This window comes from Choloepus didactylus, chromosome 9 (assembly GCF_015220235.1).
Source record: "Choloepus didactylus isolate mChoDid1 chromosome 9, mChoDid1.pri, whole genome shotgun sequence".
Taxonomy (NCBI): domain Eukaryota; kingdom Metazoa; phylum Chordata; class Mammalia; order Pilosa; family Megalonychidae; genus Choloepus; species Choloepus didactylus.
In genome coordinates this window covers 102,790,649-102,809,665 of record NC_051315.1, presented here as the reverse complement: position 1 = coordinate 102,809,665, position 19,017 = coordinate 102,790,649, and the positions used below count along the sequence as shown (strand labels likewise).

General features: G+C 34.7%; 1 protein-coding gene across 1 annotated transcript in view; it reads left to right on the top strand.

Moving 5' to 3' along the window:
* The window catches only part of ACADL (acyl-CoA dehydrogenase long chain), a 68,661-nt gene extending 50,134 nt beyond the window's left edge, over window positions 1-18,527 (top strand). The window contains exons 6-11 of the mRNA XM_037849451.1: window positions 1,878-2,042; window positions 2,683-2,784; window positions 3,781-3,894; window positions 10,756-10,883; window positions 12,909-12,995; window positions 16,624-18,527. Coding sequence (XP_037705379.1) covers window positions 1,878-2,042; window positions 2,683-2,784; window positions 3,781-3,894; window positions 10,756-10,883; window positions 12,909-12,995; window positions 16,624-16,717 — 690 coding nt within the window. The 3' untranslated portion in view covers window positions 16,718-18,527. The remainder of the gene's footprint in view (window positions 1-1,877; window positions 2,043-2,682; window positions 2,785-3,780; window positions 3,895-10,755; window positions 10,884-12,908; window positions 12,996-16,623) is intronic.
* Window positions 18,528-19,017: the final 490 nt, after the last annotated feature.

Here is a 19,017-nt window from a genome sequence, read left to right as displayed (position 1 = left end):
AGCACATCAATGCAATGAGATGCAGCCATTAAAATATCTACACAAAGTTTTTAATAGTATAGGAAAATATTTATATTAACATTAAGTAAAAAGACCAGGCTAAAAATGCTAATATAGACTAATTTCAACTTTACAAAAAGAATAAAACAAGAAAAGAAATTCACAAAGATATTTGTATAATGGTCTGATAGAAGATTTTTTCCATTTTCTTTATAACCTTACATACTTGCTGTACAGTATCTACAACAAACATTATTTTATAAGCCTTCAATGCCAAGAAAAAAAGATGGTCTCCAGTAGGGATGATTCTAGCCCTGGGCAAACTTTTGACCCTCATAAATGGGAAAGAAACCAAGAAGATCCTCTTACAATGTTCTCTATCACCTTTATTAGAAAAGGGCTCAGTCATTTGCAAATACTCTTGTCAGGGCAGGCTGTTGTAAAAATGTTTCAGAATCTGTGAGCCCTCTTTGGTAATTATTTCCAAGCGGATAAATCCACTTGATTTTACCAAATTGAGATCATAGAGTTAAAGTGAACAATTTTTGTCCTATGGACTGCTCCTCCCTTCCTTTCCATTCCATTGTTTGTCTATGATCTATAGTTACTATAGGTCTGACACCATGAATTTTAGAACGTACATATACTCATTAGGGATCTGGATGCTGTGCAATTTAAGACAAACAAGAAAAGCAGTATCTCAGCAGTTCAACTGTTGCAACAACGCAATTGGTCATTGTCATCTTAGAGAGGTAGGAAACTGGAATATCTAAAAGATTTTTGAACAAGGGAGTGGTATGATAAGTAATACTTTTAAAATAATATCTTTACCATGATGTTTATATTTTAAGGAAGAAATTTTTTTCCATTTATTCAACAAACATTTTTGAAGTCCTCCTATATGCCAAATACTATTCTAAGCACTGAGGATAGATATTTGAATAGAAGGTGACCCCTGCCCTCAAGGAGCTCCCAGTAGGCAGAGATGAAGGGAAATAAATAGATTTTAAAAATATTAAAATGGATTTGAGAGAACTACATGCCTAATTTGATATGAAACAGGATGATAGCTGGTTTATTGGTGGCATTCATTGAAATAGGAAAGATAGATTGAGATTCAGGATGGGAGTCAGAGTGGGAAGGAATACTTTCTGCCCATGATCATCAGGTGGAATTATCTATAAGTAAGTAGATATACAGGTCTAGAGCTCAGCAAGAAATTTGGCCTAGATAAAAATTTCAAAGTCAGCAGAGCACATATGGCAGCTAAAGCCCCAGAAATGGTTGCAGTGACCCAAGAAACATAATGCAAATTGAGAAGATAATTATTAATATTTGCTATGGGTATACTTTGTTTTCCGATGTGATATCATCTGATAATCTAATCTCTCTCATTTTGTTTGTTATTGTATCCCTCCTTAATCTTAGTCTCTTCCTTTTTTCGGCCATTTTGAAAATAATAGGCCATCAGTTAATGAAAATCAAAACTGTGCCTTTTCAAATACTGATCTCAAGAGTACAAATACTTTAATAGTCTGGTGCCATTTAGAGAAGATTTCGTTTTCTCTTCTGTAGCTTCATTCTTTTATACAACTTATTTTAATGGACAGTTTGGCTTTATTTTGCAAAAAGCATAATCTCTGTTAATTATTATTTACAAACTTAACAATGAAAAGAGAATGTGTAGGCTTTAGTCTTCAAAGTATTGGGCTGTTTTCCCCTGCCCTATAGTAACCTCATGTATGAATAATCAACTCTGCAGATACTTGGGTAGGGGGCAGAGAGAGGTATACAGCATGTCTTGCCTGTTTTCATTTTCTTGAATTTGCTTTCTTTCAATTATCATGGAACATTATATTGTATTTGGGGTTTTGTAGGTGTTCATCACTAATGGGTGGATGAGTGATGTTGTGATTGTGGTGGCGGTCACAAATCATGAAACTCACTCCCCTGCCCAAGGCATTAGCCTTTTTCTGGTGGAAAATGGAATGAAAGGATTTATCAAGGGACAAAAGCTACATAAAATGGGATTAAAAGCCCAGGTAAGTCATAACACAAAACATATTCAAGTAATAATTTAGTATACTATCAATCTGCTAGATGCCTTAAATAGAGAATATACATGTGATACAATCATACCTTCCTACATTGAATCCCTAAAATATACTTTTCAGAAATGATAATGGAGATTTGCTCCACCATTTGTGCTCCTGTGGTTCTTTCTGGTGGTCGGCAGCAGAAGTTAATCAGGGAATTTTAAATAGTTGCTATTTAGAAATGGCCAAATCAATTGCATGGCAATTTTCCCTCTATTTGTGAAGTTGAAGAAATTTATGAAGTAAGGAAAGAAAATTTTTTTCTCCCATACATTTTACTGTTACTAAAAAGAAAAACATGTTTTACTTAGTATATATTTGAAATCCTTAGTTCTCAGTACCTAAAGAACTGAACAATATTGGAGCGGGAGAGACAGTGTATTGCAATGGGAAAGGCACAAGCTTTGGAAACTGATAAAACTGGGTTTGAATCCTTGGTTCACACTTACTAGTTATGTTAATATTGACTCTAATTTGGCTTTAAGTTTTCCTTTTTGTTTTTTTCAATAAATGGTAATCTTTACCTCCTCGAGTTATTGGAAGATATAACTGAGAACGTTCTCTACTTCATTGCATGGTCTCTTAGGATACTGCGGAACTGTTCTTTGAAGATGTACGGTTGCCAGCTAGTGCCCTACTTGGAGAAGAGAATAAAGGTTTCTATTACCTCATGAAAGAGCTTCCACAGGTCAGCAATGTATTAAAATTCTGTCGTTTTGATTGGATAATGAACTGGAATAGACATATATAGAGCTGTATAAATCTGTGCGTGCAAAACTTGTAACACAACCATTCATTTGAATATACTTAAAATTTTAAGAACTATGTGAGTGGTAGGCTAGAAGAATAAATAACTGAACTTAGGGAGATCCAATCAAAGCTTATGAAGTGAGTGGGAAAATTAAGTGTTTTGATTCTGTGACTCCTTCTTGGAATGATTTTAGCTTCTTACCTACAAGTCAAAAGCATTTAACTCTTTGTGAGGTAATGTCAGCTAAAACACTTGGTACATTTTTACAGTAATGTAAATCAAAGGGGTAAACGGTGTTCAGACTGAAAAGTTTTAGCCACATAGGATGAATTCTCATATCTGAGTTTTTGGACTTTGGACAGGGTAAGGAGGTACACTTTCCTAGTGACTGCTGTGGCATGGGCTAAGCATGAAATTGGGGAAAAGGGCAAGAACAGTAGCATGGAAATAGAATGTAAAAATCACCAGCAAGATGAGATTAAACTGACTATGGATACGTATGCACAAATAGGCAGAATTTAACTTACACACTTTAAGATGTTGATTTTCATGGAGATGTTAGGATATGTGATGCACAAAAGTCAATAAATAAAAATTAACAAGCGTGGAATTTCTTCACCCATCCATAAGTGAGAGGCAGATGAGGATATTAAGTAAATTACATATCATATATCTATATATAATAAACAGTCATTCATAAAATAAGGAGATTTGTTTCAGAGAGTTATTCTTTTAGATGTGTCAAAATAATGACTTAAGTCTCTGTGGGAGCCTTTTCTTACAAAAAGCTAAGAAATAAACTTTAGGAGTTTTATAAAGATTATTTACAAGATTTATTATAGTGTAAATCATGTGGATATTTACGAGATTTAACATAGTAGAAATCAGTTGTGTAATTAGAATAATGTGCAAGACTTAATTTTTGCATTATAGGAAAGGCTATTGATTGCTGAGCTGGCAATTTCAGCCAGTGAATTCATGTTTGAGGAAACGAGGAACTATGTTAAACAAAGAAAAGCTTTTGGGAAAACAGTTGCAGATATGCAGGTAAACCTGTCATCATGGGTTGGTGTTAGATTTACTCATCTGAAATGTTTCTAGACTAAACACAAAGTTGGAGTAATTTTCATATAGGTATTGGAAGTCATGGAAGTATACAAAATCACTGAGAAAGAGTGGAAAGTCAAACGAGATTTTAAGAGTCCTGAGAAAAACTGTAAGATTTAAAGGTGGAGTGGGAAAAGAAGAAGCTGCAAAAGAGAGTGAGTATAAACAGGTAGAAAGGAGAATACAAATCAGGTGAGTGTAGTCACAGAAGCCAAGAGGATAGACTATTTCTAGAAAGAACAAATGGTGCCAAATGCTGTTTAGGGGAGAAATAAGGTGAAGGCAAAGAGTGCCCTTTGGAATTAATGATACAGAGATTATTGTTGACTTTAGTAAAACCATTTATTGAACTGGTGATGGAGGGTACCAGATCAGAAGTAGCAGAGGAGTGAATAGAAATGAGAAAGTAAAGATACTGATGGTGGGTAGCTCTTTCCTGAGTTTGGCTATGAAGGGTAGTTGACAGAAAGGCTGGTAGCTGGCGGGGGGTGGCAGGATTTGTGGGTCAAGGGAGATATTTGGGGCTTATTAATTTTGTATTGTTTTTTCTAGGAATGGAAGTAGTGGAACATATTTTAATACTCAGAGAAAGGATTTAGTAAAAAGGGAAAGAATGTAGGTATGGAGGGGATAATTATCTTTGAGAAAGTGAGAGTGTATGGCTGCTGAAGCACATGGAACAGACTTTTCCATCTCTACAGGAGAAGTACTTCCTCCATTGTACCTGGAGAAAAGGAGGGAGGAATGGGTATAAGGTCAGTCAGATATGAAGCTCTGGTGGTAGAAAATTACAAAGGTTCTTTTCTGAAGGCTTCTGTTTCCTTAAATAACCATAGGGATGGTCAGTTCTGAGAAGGAGGTTGCATGTGAAGGGAGAGGGAGATGGAAGTGTCAGAGGAGAGACAAAAAGGTTTGAAATACCTTCCTGAGAATGAGACACTGAACTAACTAGAGAAGGTGGTAAAGCTGCTGCCAATATTGAGGACCCAGATGAGCTCTGTCAGCATGAATGTATTGTGGTACCTTCTGCTTTTTGTGTGTCATCTTTACTGTAAGAGTTTAGCTGCCCAAGCACAAGCACAGAGAAGGTGGATGATTGTGTTTATTTAAGGTTAGGTTTTGCTGGGAAGTTTAAGGTATTTGCAAAAGAATTCAGCAAACGGCCACTATCACCGAATGTGCCAGTCCAATTTTCAGGCCTCTAGTTTATTCTTAAATGAAGGAGATGTTTATAAACAGTGCATTCATTAAATTGGTGGATCATCTCACCCACAAAGAACCTAGAGCTGGAAATCTATTTGAAAAGTTTTAAATGGAATAACTTTGGCTGAAAGGGAAAGGTAGAGATGAAACACCTTCATGGCTTTTCAGGACCAGCATGAAGTAGTTACATAGAAACCAAGTCAGGCACTGTTCAAATCCTAGCATGGATACTTCAATCTCTGTGGTCTAAGCAGGTTGCATTACTTCTCTTGGAAGTCTTTTCTTGTATGAATAATATCAGTAGCTACCTCATAGGATTGCTGTGAAGGTTAGATGAGATGAGATACACAAAATGCTTAGAATATTGCCTACCAGAATAAGGACTTATTAAAGTTAGCTGCTATTGTTTTTCCCTTCTATAATATCCTGCTCCATTTTGTTCCAATAAAGGGAGACTTTGTTATCAACTTCTTCCTCTTGGCTCTTGATCTGGAACTTTCTGAGTCATTTTGGGAACAATTTGCTTCCTATATTTTCATCATGTTAATTTCTTCCATCCTGAAAGGATCCTTTATATCCTAACTTTCCTTATTATCGTAATAGATCTAAAACAGTTTCTCTGAATCTATAAAAATGAGGCACACACTCAATTACAAAAAAAATTATAACAAACAAGATGACTTGCCTAAATTGTGATTTACTTAAGTTCAAGTATGTTATATTTTATATTCCCTTCAGTTTCTAGATCACTGATTTGCATATATGATTGTGTGCCCTTCTCAATGACTGTCCTCTGTCCCCAGGGGGTATTAAGAAATGTTCAAAAGGGGGTGCACGTGACTGGAATGTATAACTGGGTGCATGTTGTTAAATGTTCTGTGTATGACAACTGACTGTCACACTCAAAATTCCCATTGAGAAATACTGACATGATTAATTTCTTTTTATTTCACTAAGCAAATATTTATTGAGTGCTTTCTAAGGGTAGTGTGTGCAAATATAATTTGAAAGGTATGAGCCTGGAATTGCACACTAAAGATTCCATGGAATATGAAGGAAGTTCTTGGTATCACGCTGTGACTTTCTCAACTGTACCCAAAATGGGAATCAACATTTGCTTCTGAAATCCAGCCACCACCCATTTCACATCAAAAATGTTTATTCAAACACTGATGCCTTTAATCCTGTTCTGGCTACTATAAAAAAGGGACTCCAATAGACGTATTTCCTAATCCCCTGGAAATCTACATTTCCTGTGTTTAAGAACTCTGTATTAGATTATAACAAAGATGATTATAATATTCCCTAAATTGCTTGTATAGCTCAGAAAGCATAAAGGAAATAGAAAATTGCTCTAATTTCTATTTAAGGGGGCAAAAATTTCATTTGTTTTTTTTGTTATATTCTGATAGCAAAAGCATGCAGAATAGTTTTAATCCCATCATTTTATTGTTGCCTTCTGTCACATGTAGTTTACTAAAATATCACTAGATGGCAGTAGCATTCTGCTTCCACAGGTATGTTTCCAACTAAGTGTATGTGTTTTAAGATTGCTGAGCTATTTCTTCTAATCTTCCTGTCTCATCTAATTAATTATCTTTGAATAATATTCTCAGCATTCAAACCAGGAATGTTTTTGTAGAAGGTGAATGACCAGCGCATACATGCCTATATCTCTTTTTCTAGAGCTGGGTACTCTATGGTTCTAATTATTCAATCGAAATTAAAAACCTTTAAGTTTTTCTGGGCTAAATGACATTTTCTGACCATATAGCTACTCAGTTTCCTGTCTCTTTGATGTCCTTAGATTTTGAAAGTTTTGGGCCTTTCTAAAAATTTGGATACATGTCACAAAACTTCTTTTTAGAATGGAGGTTTATTCTTAAATAGCCATAATATAGGATTTTCATTTCTTTTCATCCATACTCTCTGTAGTTGATGTCAAGTCTCATGATTTTCTAGAGAATAGACAATGAAACAGAAAATACACATATTAAATCATAAAAATTTCTGCTATTTATTGACTGCTTCCTATGTGCCAGGTACTGTGCTAAATAGATTGCCTCATTTTTTTTTTCCTTCACAACCACCATATAAAATAGGTACTAAAGTTATCCTAATTTTACAAATGAGGACATTGAGGCATAGAGAGGTTAAGTAACTTGCCCCAGATTGCACAGATGTTCTAGCTCTGGAAACTACACTCGTAATCCACACACTGTTTTTATTGTCTGGAAGTTTAAAGTAGGTGGACCATTTTTCTTTTCCCATTTCCTTCATCCATGGACAATGGAGTGAATATTGAATGCTCTTTTTTAGTGATAGCTTCTAGTTAGTCTTTTCCTATTTGCTAGGTGCTCTTGATTTTATGGACACAAAGTATTAACAGAAAGGAGCAGAAGAGAAAAAAGTAACACTTCTTCCTTCCATCTTCCCAAATGTCTATTATCCAGTTTTTAAAATGAGACTTTAAGCAATGGGGTTAACTATAAAATTAGGTACCAGACCTAATTTATTTTATATTTGAATCATAATATATATTAGGATACAACTAATGGTAGTGTTTTGTGGTAGTTTGAAACTGTTATGTACCCCCAAAAAGGCCTTGTTCTATTAATCCATTCCTGTGGGTGCAGACGTGTTATAGGTACATTACGTTATTTCAATTGAGATGTGACCTAGCCCATTAAAGATGGGTCTTAATCCTTTCACTGGAGGCCTTTATTAGAGGATAAAACACATATAGAAGCACAGAGGTAAAACCAAGAGAAGCTCACAGAGAAAAAGCCCCCCGAGGAGCTGAGAGATAAAGCCACTGAAGCCAGAAGCTGAAAGCAAGGAAACCGGAAACCCAGGAGAGAAGGACCAGCAGATGCCAGCCATGTGCCTTCCCATGTGACAGAGGTGTCCCAGATAATGGCAGCCTTTCTTCCAAGAAGGTATCATCCAGTTGATGCCTTAATTTGGACGTTTTCATGGCACTATAAATTGGAAGTTAATAAATCCCCATTGTAAAAGTCAACTAATTTCTGGTATATTGCATTCCGGCAGCTTTAGCAGACTGAAACATTAAGTGGAATTCTGGACTAGATAACCTCCCCCAGGTGCCTTCCAATTCCATAATTCTATGATTCTAAGAATTTTATCATTTAGAAATCTGAAAAAGACTCTGTCCGGTCTACTTAGTAACTTCAGAAGAATTTTTTAAATGCTAGCTGCAGTATTGGGGATTATTGGTGAATATTAAAAATACTGCCTTGAGCAGTTGACCATTCACAAAAACACCATGCTAATTGTTTGGAACAATTATTAGAGATTGATTTCAGAGAGTATGATAAGTGTCTGCAGTGAAGAACAAAGGTTAAATCTGTTTAATAACACCAAACTCAATACCAAGGATATGTAAATACTTAATTTCTTTATCCCATGATAGTAAATTTTGTACCCTTGGAGGCATTACTTCTTCAAGCCTCTGAACCTCACTGAAGGCACCAAAGCAAGAATTCTAAAAGATTCCATCCTGGTCTGAAATTTGACTTCAGTTTCTGGATGCCCCCAGCATTCACAAAGGAATAACTCTCATAAGAGAATCAGGCCTAGAGATCTTGATTCTCTCATATTGTAAGTAGTGCATTAAATTCTCAGACATGGCATCATATAGGGCAAAAGAATCTTCAGACTTGTTAGATTCCCCCTTATTTTCTAAATGAAGTGTCATAGATAATGTCATTGAGTGGAGCCAGGAATTAGGCTTAGAACTCAATTTCAGGGTTTGCATGGAATACATATAATCATCTATTTTCAAGGCATAGAAGAAGAGTATTTCCCCACTTTTTTTTCATTTCTTGTTAAATCCTTAGAATTTTTATGAATAAACTTGGATGTGTAGGATGAAAGTAGGACACTTGGTAGAGATTTGGCCTAATTAAATATAAATGAATTGAAAGGAAGATGTTAAAAGCAAGAGAGAGAGAGAAGAAAGTTTGCATGTTCTGGATTAGAGGCCAGGATACAGAAGTAGAAGGAGTATGGTGTCAGCCAGCCCACTGCTTGGTCTTGGAATCCTTAGATGCCATTTCCATCCTCTGTTTCTGGAACAGGATAGGGATAAAGTGAAAGGAAAGATAGTCAGTTGAATTTTTCATCAGCAAGATAGTCATGTTGATATTCCTACAGGGAATCCATCCCTCAGATTCCTATGCTACCTGACACACTTTAATCTTGCGTGGTCCTGCGTCTTATACTCCCTTTCTACTCTTTTCCAGAAGTGGAAAGTATTAAAACTGCCTCCACCACCATTGGGTTAGTACTGTAGTTTGGGAATTGCTATAGCCAGCAAAAATGCAGGGCAAGTATCCTCCAAGAATCTGACCCCACAAATGCACATGTGGTGCATTTAATTTCTAGTTTCAGTTTCACAGTCACCTTTGTCTCTAACTTCCGTGCATATGCCTTCTATTAGCCATAGAGAAGATCTCACTCATAAATTCTTCAGCAGAATGATCAGAACTCTGTGTCTATCTAAATTTCCTCCACAAGGAAGATAGATCCAGCTGACCAGACCTGGGCGGTGGACCTAAGGGGTGTACTTTTGGAGGCTCTCCAGGTTGGACAGTCAGTATTTCAGGGTCCAACCATTTTCCTCCAGGAGTTTCGAGATACAGTGCCAAAGAGACCAGATGTAAATTCAAAGTTCAAAATGTGAGAGCCAAGAGGCAGGAGTGAAATAAAACTGGATTGAAGTAGGAGCAGGTTAGGAACAAATGAAGATGGTCTAGATAGAATGACTTCCGAGAATACCATTGGTTTTCCAGGCCAGCAGGAGGAAGTACAAAAGTATGTTAATAAGGCAATTCAAGACCATTCAGTTCAAGTTGTAGACTGGGCTAGACAAGCTATTCAGAAAGGTGGTTTGCGGGGTGGGGGGTGGAGGCAGAGAGGTAGGGTGGGATGGAAGAGCTAGGAAGAGTCTGGAATTTGATCTCTTCAGTGCTCTGATTCTGTTATTTTTCCATTGCATTTTACAGATCTGGATTAAATACTTTGGAACATACAATAATAATGTCTAATAAATGTTTTTAATGTTGTGATTATGAACATATAGAACCCTTTTGTCCCCACCCCACCCCTAGCTTGTTACTTTATTTCTTTACTCAAAGAAGAAGCTGAATAGGAAATATGTATACTTAATTTCATTACTAGATAAATATTCGAGGATTTATAGTCTCCGGAAGAAAAGGTGTTTTCAACAGTTGTACCTGAAAGACTGAACCACAAGATGGTGCTCATGCATTAAAGTTATGCTCTTGTTCAAGAAGCTTCTGGTAATGTTTTAAATTATGGAATCCAAAATGTGATATGCTATTTATTTGTTTTTGCATCTTTTCTTGTAGTACAAGTTTCCTTATCACTGAAATATAATGGGTTTTACATTTATGCTGATTGGTTCACAGATGTCTTTTTTGGAGGGAAAACCCCAGCAGCTCCACTTTTGTTTTGCTCTAAAGGTCTTTTATGTTATCATTTTTGATGTGCTAGGTGACAAAATATTTATTTCTATCATGCTCATGTTTTTCTTTCTTTGCCTTTAAACTCAAGACAGTGCAGCATAAGCTAGCAGAATTAAAAACACACATTTGTGTGACCAGGGCTTTTGTGGACAGCTGTCTCCAGCTGCAGGAAGCGAAACGTCTGGACTCTGCCACTGCTTCCATGGCGAAATATTGGTATGCATGCTACAGTAATTAAAATGTGGTGTTTGCTCAGGCTGTTACAGTGTTCTGCCAACTTTAAGCTCAGCCTCGGGGGTCTTAAAGGAAGAAATTTGTGTAACTGAAAAAGAGCCATAGGATGAACTCCAAAACAAAAAAAGCTGAAAAGTCCCATAAAGCCCATTTATCATGTGCTAAAAATTAGTCAAATTGGTAGTTAAGTCTTAACTTGTTATTGAAAATAGATTATTAAGAGACTGAAGTAAGATGACTGATTAGTTCATTCAAGGAATAGTTCATTGTCAAATTATCTGATAGAGTGGCGATATAGGGTGGCCAAAAGAAAACAGTAGGACTTATGAGTCCTGAGATAGAGTCCTAATTCTTTCATTAAAAAACTATGATCTGGAGCAATTCAGTTAATTCTCTCTGGTCCAACTTTTTGTTGTCTGTGAAATGAGGGGGTTGGACAAGATTTTTCTACTTAAGGTATTTTCCATATCTAAGAAAAATCCCATGAAATATTAATTGTCGTGTGAAAATTGCTTGTACTCTATTAAGTGAAAGGAAAAAAAAAATAACCTAATAAGTTTAGAAAGACTTTTGATTTAATTAACAGCAATTGACTATGATGCTAAAGATGAGTCCACTGAAAAAAGACCCCATAAGGCTTTTGTATATCTTAGGATGCAGGAACATGCAATTTAAAACAGATTCTGAAAGTGGGTTTGGTTTCCTCTTTTTTTTTCAAAACATTAGCCCAAAAGTAACCTAGAAAAAATTCCTGTTGTTATTCATTAACTTGGATTCAATTCAGTCAGAATTAGAACAGGGGAGATATGCATAACAGTGCTTTATGTAATGATTCAAAAATAATAAAATTGCCAAGTTGAAAAGTGATGTGGAAAAACTCAGAACTTGTACATTTTGGGGAGATATTTTATAGTAACATTCACAGCAAGTTCTTTGACTAGTAGGAAAAAGTGCAGAAAGTTTTTAGATAAGTTATTTTTGGAAAAAGTGGTATTTGGATAGCTAGCGACCTCATTTTTCTTTGGAAACTCCAGGTTTCTATAGATACTAGTGATTCACATTGAAACAGAGGAAACAATTAGGGTTATAGCTCAGTAAATATTTCACAAAATACTTGCCAAATACAAAAATTTATAGAATTCTGAATATTATTGCCCCCAGAGCCTTGTTGGTTAATTGTTAGATTGTCACTGTATTTTTAAAGAACATTCTCACCTGTCCTATGACTTGAATTAAAAATGATTTCAAATAGGAAAATGCTTCTGGGCTTTTTGTTTCTTATTATTGAAAAATAAATAGAAAATAATTTTTAATTAATTTATATTTTCAAGTAATTTGAGTAAAATCTCTACTAGTTATCTTATGGATCTCAAGTACTTCATATTAATATAAATATTCTTCAGGAATAATAATCCCTCAGTAATTATTTTTAATATGCTTTCTATCTGATGACTTATACTTTAATAGTCTGTTCCCTTAGATTTTCACTTTTACCTTCGGTTTATTTATGGAAAGTCAGATGCCTAAAAAACTTTTATTTTTGAAGTTATTGAAATTCAGAATTGTGACTTTGGGATAGGAAGTGACATCTTTGGAGAAAAAAAGATCAAATACAAAGGAAATAGAAGGCTGAGTAATTATGCAGTTAATTTAGATCATATAGAGAATCTAAATAAATTAGGCCACGTGTAAGTCATTACTGTATCCCTTTCAGACCTAGAGTTGCTGAAAACCTGATAGTGTAAGCTTTCCACATTTTGTTTATAGGCTTAACAAAAACATAGCTAGAAATATAATTTATGAAGAAGGTATTCTTAATGTGAAAATTCTCCTGAAATTTATTTTATATATAATTTATATCATCTTCCCTGGTTGGCTAACATGCCATCTTAATTGTTTGATTAATGTGTGCATTTAAATAATCATAAATTGGTTTCCTGATTGTGATGCACCTTATGAAAACCCATTTTAAACGTTTCTTTTCTGCTTTTTATTTTGTTCACATAGGGCATCTGAGTTACAAAACAGTGTAGCTTATGACTGTGTACAGCTCCATGGAGGTTGGGGATACATGTGGGAATACCCGATTGCAAAGTGAGTATTGCTGTTCTTGTATACTCTTCTTCATGGTGTTGAAGAGAAAGGAAAATTTCTTTACTTTACTTTGTAAATCGAGTATAGAGGGATAAGAGGTGGGAAATGTTTGCATTTTTCATCTGACTAGAGAGTGTTCAAGCAAGTGGAAACAGTTTTATCTTATGGGCTCACCACTAAGATTGTTTTTTTTTTTTCTTTAAGTGAAGAGACCAAAATACTAACCCTTGATGTTTGGCCTTAGTTGAATCATTACATAAGAAGATAAATAACACTATGTTTAAACTAAAAAAAAACAGTTAAGAAAAATTAACTGGCATGTGAAAAAGATCTAAATTGTCATCTCTTAAAATATTTATTTTCCTCTGGAAAGATAACTCAAAATTAACAGAATTTTATTTCTTTTAGATTAAAAGAAATTAAATATGCCCTTTCTTCCTGTGTTATCAGTATTCTTATCAGTTCAAAGCAGTACCAGTTTGTAAAAGGAGGCATTGTCCTCTCCTATATATTTCTCCCGTTATCTCCATAATTTCCTCTTTCCCTATTTCCATAGTCTTGCCTCAGTGATCTCCTCATGGCATTTCTCTTCATCAACTTAGAAAACATATTTTTCCTCTGATTTACCAATATTTTCAGTTTATAAAATTTTCCCAATGAAGTTTTTGCAATATATAGAAAAGTCCAATTTAGTTCTCAATCTGAGAATGAGAATGCTATGGCTTCTAAAAACTTTTTCTAATTTTTATCTAAATGTAGAGCATCTAAAGGGAAAAACTGTCAAACTAATATTCAAATTGGCAGCCTAAGGCTTATCATTTTGGCAAGTATAATTGAAAACATTTTGATGTGCCTATAGCGCTTAATAAGGAAAATAAGCATTTTATTAATGTTACCTTAAGTTAAGAACCAGAGGCTCCAGCATAGATGTAATCTACTAATTTTCTAATGTTTTCTATCTATTGGGCAGCTTAGAAAGCATTAATCATGGGATGTATATGATTTTTAAGCCTTAAAAAAAAAAAACTCTGTAATAACCAGGGCTTTTCCCAGCCTTGGGAATGTCGCTAAATCATTTAATTTTTTATCAATCCTTAGACATGGATTTTGGTATATCCTTTCAGAACTACTTTAAAGGGGCCTTAATAAAAAGAGATTTTAAAAAAAAAAACTTTAGTAGTAGTGAAATCAGAAGTAAACATTGTGTTTTACCAGCACAAATTTAATCATCAGTAGAAATTTTCCTGTGCATTTTCATGTTTTAGTTACAATAGTCAGCCTTCTTATTCACAATATTCACAATGCTAAGAGAGTAAAATAATAATGCATGCTTATGTTTTTCTATTTATCTGTCCTTTTACAACTGTTGTTGGGAAGGTGGACTTGTAGTGGTTAAATATTTGTCTAGAGTTCTAAGAAAGGCATATCAGGTAGAGGGGGTCAACTATCTCAGTCGCCCAAGATTAGAGTGTGGCATGATTCTGGTCTCTGTTTTCCCAGAAGTGTCATTACTTCAAGTTAGTAGAATGCAAAATGTGAAAAAAAAGAAGCAGCTTGGTGGTTTCTTTGAAATCCCTAGTTTCAATGTGAGATAATTATATTTCCTCTAAGGAATAATAATTACCCTTCTTGGCCAACTTGTTAGTTCAAAGATTGTATGAACTTTTAAACAGGACTGCAAATTCTCTCCCCAAATATATAAGGAAGGTAATTTTTTAAAGATGAAAGGAGACAGAGTAGTACCTAATATCACAAAGCTAATTAGATACGTAGGCAATATGTGGATACAGTGCACAGACTTTGATTTGATAAGAAACATTTTTAATTTTGTTTCTTCTATTCCCGAGATCAAGCTATATTATACAAAAACAAATAATATAGCATGATATGGGGAATATATATGTAGCTGAGTTTTGATCTCACAGAGAGAAAAAGGTGCTTTTTAAATTTTGTGGGGTTCTTTTTAATGTTTTTTAATAACCATTCCCCTTCCTTCAACATGCAGGTTTCTTTCAGTCCTGAGTCATTAGGCTTGGAACCCATGAGAAGTGAGGTTTAAGATTTGCCATTTCAGCTCTTCTCTGTCATGCTAGGAGTAGCCCAGGAGCTACAGCTTTGTTGCTGTGCACAGTTAAACATTCTCTGCTGTCTTTCTCTGTTAATTTTAGTCGATTACTTAATTTAATTAGTAACCTATAAAATGTCTACTGATCTCTGTCTTTACATACTCAGTTGGAACTTCTTATGTGAAAGGAAAAAGCCTAACCCAGTCCAAAAATGTATAAATGCATTGCCATTGCTGAAGTAGCCAAAATGTGAGGCTGGTCCTCAAAATGCAAGAGCTGGCTTTTGTGGGCAACAGTGGAATCTGTTCAAAAAATATGTTTAAAAACACAAATGTCTCTAGATATTAAAAGTTTCATCAGAAACTAGGTTCTGAGATGGTAAAATTCCTTTGTAATTCAATAAGTCAAGTCAGTAAATATTTACTCAGTGTCTACTGTTTGCAATTGCCATGATGAATATGGAGAAGGAAAAGTCCAAAATTGGTCATATTCCTAGAGAGCTGGCACAACTAAAAATTAAATGAAATAAACAAACAGGTTTTATGCTTCGGGAAAAAATGCCTTACAATTCTTCTAGTAGGAAAGTTCAAACCTAAATAACTAGTCCGAATGTCTGGGCCATTGAAAGTATTGTGATAAAATAAAAAAGATACTTACCAAGGAAGCAGGACACCTACATTCTCTTTCCAGTCTGTCAATTATCTGTTAAGAAACCATCAAAGAGCAACCATTAATTAGTAAATATGTTAACTCCTCTGCATCTCAGTTACTTTACCTGAAAAATGAAAACATTTATCCTCCCAGATCTCAGAGCTAAGAGAAGGAAATGAGATGAGAAAAAAGTAAAAACAACTGTACAGTGACATAGTTATTATTGCTAACAAAAATGAACTCCTGGTTGCATTTTTGTGTGTTTGTCTGGCAGTGGACTCAGCCACTTGGAATTTTAACTCCATAACGTCACGGGAACAACTATTAACCATTTCCCAAAAAATAAGTGACTTGTTAACTTTATGGGGAGTAATATTTTCTAAAGTATCAGTTTATACCCTTGGTGGTGGTAGTGGTTGTGGAATCTAAAGGGGTGCTGGAAAGCTGGAAAACATGTAATTTCTTTTCTTGTTTTTCTATAAAACCAATGGATTTCAACTTTTCTTAGAACCATTAACAATACAAAAAAAATTTAGACATTCCAGGCATTTCTCAATTTCTGAATTTCTTAAAAAGTTCTACAGCAGACTTTTTAGAATGCTATTAACTGTGCTAAATTTTACAAATTAAATCAGATGAAACACCTACTTTAAAATGCTCTTTTGAATTTGTAATATCTTTAAACAAACTAAAGGAAAGCTATACAGATTATCAAAATTTTATTAGTTTTTTTTTCTTACAATTATACCAATTTAGGATTGATGCCATGCTAGAAAAAAATGATAGAATTTTTATTGTTTGGGTTTTGATAAATGTGTACTTTAAAATAATTAATAATTCTTGGTGAGACAAAATTTATAATTTCTAATATTCTTTTATTTATTCACTCAATCACCTTCTGATTTATCCAGAGCTTATGTGGATGCCCGAGTTCAGCCAATCTATGGTGGTACCAATGAAATAATGAAGGAGCTGATTGCAAGAGAGATTGTCCGTGACAAGTAGACGTCTGCCCACATCCTGGAATCCTATTACTGCTAATCTGCTTTTAAATCTACTCTAGAAAAAATGCAGCCTGGAACAGAAGAAAACACTAACCATGTTTTTATATGCTCTCTCTATAGAGAAAGAAATCAATGTAAATATAATAGTAACATAGTGGAAAGAGAAATCTTTGAATTCAAAGATTCTAAAATTCTTCAATGTGAGGTTTAACTTTAAATTTTTATGTAGCTAAAAGTCAAAGATTTTCTGGTACTAGAAGCCTTAATGCTGAATTCATCCCTAAAATTCCTAAAATCCCTAAAATTCTAAATATAAATTAAATATAAATTCTAAAATATATATATATATAATATATATATATATATTCCTTGAACCTTTAAAATAGAGGCAGAATAAATTTCTGTTGTGATACTGTAAAAACATTGATAATATAGCACATTTACTTTTATAGGGAAATATAATTTAGAATGTTCAGCAATTTTAGGTTTTTGCTCCGGATTCCCCAGAACAGTGGTTCTACCAACACCCCCTGCTCAATTTTGAGCACTGGAACCCTTTCTTCAAAGAAAAGCTTATGCAGAAAGTCCCTGTTTAAGACTGATGACTGCAGAGCTGCTCTGGTTGAAGCAGGAAGCCTTCTTATCTTACTACCTTGGAACCCCAAGGACTTGGCTGAGCATTTGCCTAACCTCAACCAGAGAGTTGCCTCTCTCAAATTCTTACACCTGGGCTTTCAACGGATTTCCATTTCAGTTTAATTTATAGGAGAGCACAGAGTAATCCATCAGGCTGTAATTTCAAGATATTGGTATATTTTATAGATACCAAAACAATGGCTTTTATTTTGGGACTGCATACCTTATTTATTATTTTAACAAATGTTTTGTGTTTTCTGTAAGGCAGGAGGAGATTAAAAGCACAACGGCAAACAAAACTGGCAAGAGAACCTTGTTAATAAAAAAAGTGAATAAGTGAGTGGTAATAAACAAGATAATAATTAAACAAGATAATTTCAAATTGTAATAAGTTTAATAAAAGCAATAAAAATAGGAAAATGAAGAAATTACAGTTGATTTGAGACTTAAGAATAATTATTATTGAAAAATAAACCATTAATTTAATTTGTAAATGGCCAATCTCATTTCAGTACTTGCTTTTCTTTGCATACACTGGTGAGACAGTGAATAAAGTAACTTTTAAATGGAGATAGATGGATGTGTTCTTGTTCAACTCCAAGAACCTAAACATTTTATTTGCTATTGTTGGTGTCAAGCATTGTGTTTTAATACAGCCATTCAACTGGATAGAGCAGAGGGGAGAGAAAATATTTTGATACCATTCTTTCCTAGAATTATACACTTTTGGTTTGCCCTTGAGCAGATGTTTGCATGATTGCCAGCTTTTCCTGCTCAATATGCATTGAATGCCATGCAAAATGTGTTGAAATCAATAATTAATAGATATTATTGTATTTGTATCTCTTCCCACACCCTAATACCAGGTAATGATAAGACTAGATAGATCTAGCACTCCACAGCCCTTTTCCCTTCCATTTCCAATCTTAAAGGAAAGGAAACTAGATTTTAAGAATAAAACTTCTATAAGAGAAAAAGGAAATTAGCGTAATAGGAAAAAGCCTAACCTGTAGAGGCAGACGACCTGAGTTTGAATGTTGGCTCTACCATTAAGGAGCCATTGTACTTGGAAAAGGTATTTAACTTCTCAGGATTCTTTCAGATGAAAATAACCAAAAAAAAAAAAAAAAAAGAAAAACCAATTCGTATTAACCTAAGCAAAAAACTTGAGTGTACTGGCTTAAAAGAACTTTGGACTAGCTCATAGAACCTAAAGAACTGTGGGAACTAGGGTTCTAAGAACTTGACTTTGGGGGCTCTGAGCTACCAGCACATGCGCTACATCCATCTATTTGTGTTTTTCTTTGCCCATTGGCTTCATGGACATTGCAAAAGAACCTCATTATGAGTCCTATAAAAATTGCCTTGGGCAGCTCCAGGCTTACATCCTTCAGCACAGTTTCAGGGCAAGGCACACTGATGGAATTAACAGACCCATCAGGAACACTTGGACTGGGGGAAGCATTCCCTGAAGCAGAGGGTGGTATCAAAAGAAAGGGAACAGAAAAATCTGCTGGACATCTCTAAGTCACACTCAACCACGCACTTATATACAAAGTTATCACAGTCTGCTACAGCTAGGAATAGGTTCTAGGAATTTTTATATATCAGAAAGTAAAGGGATTTCTAAAATAGGTTGTTTTCTTGGAATGATCTCTGGGATGT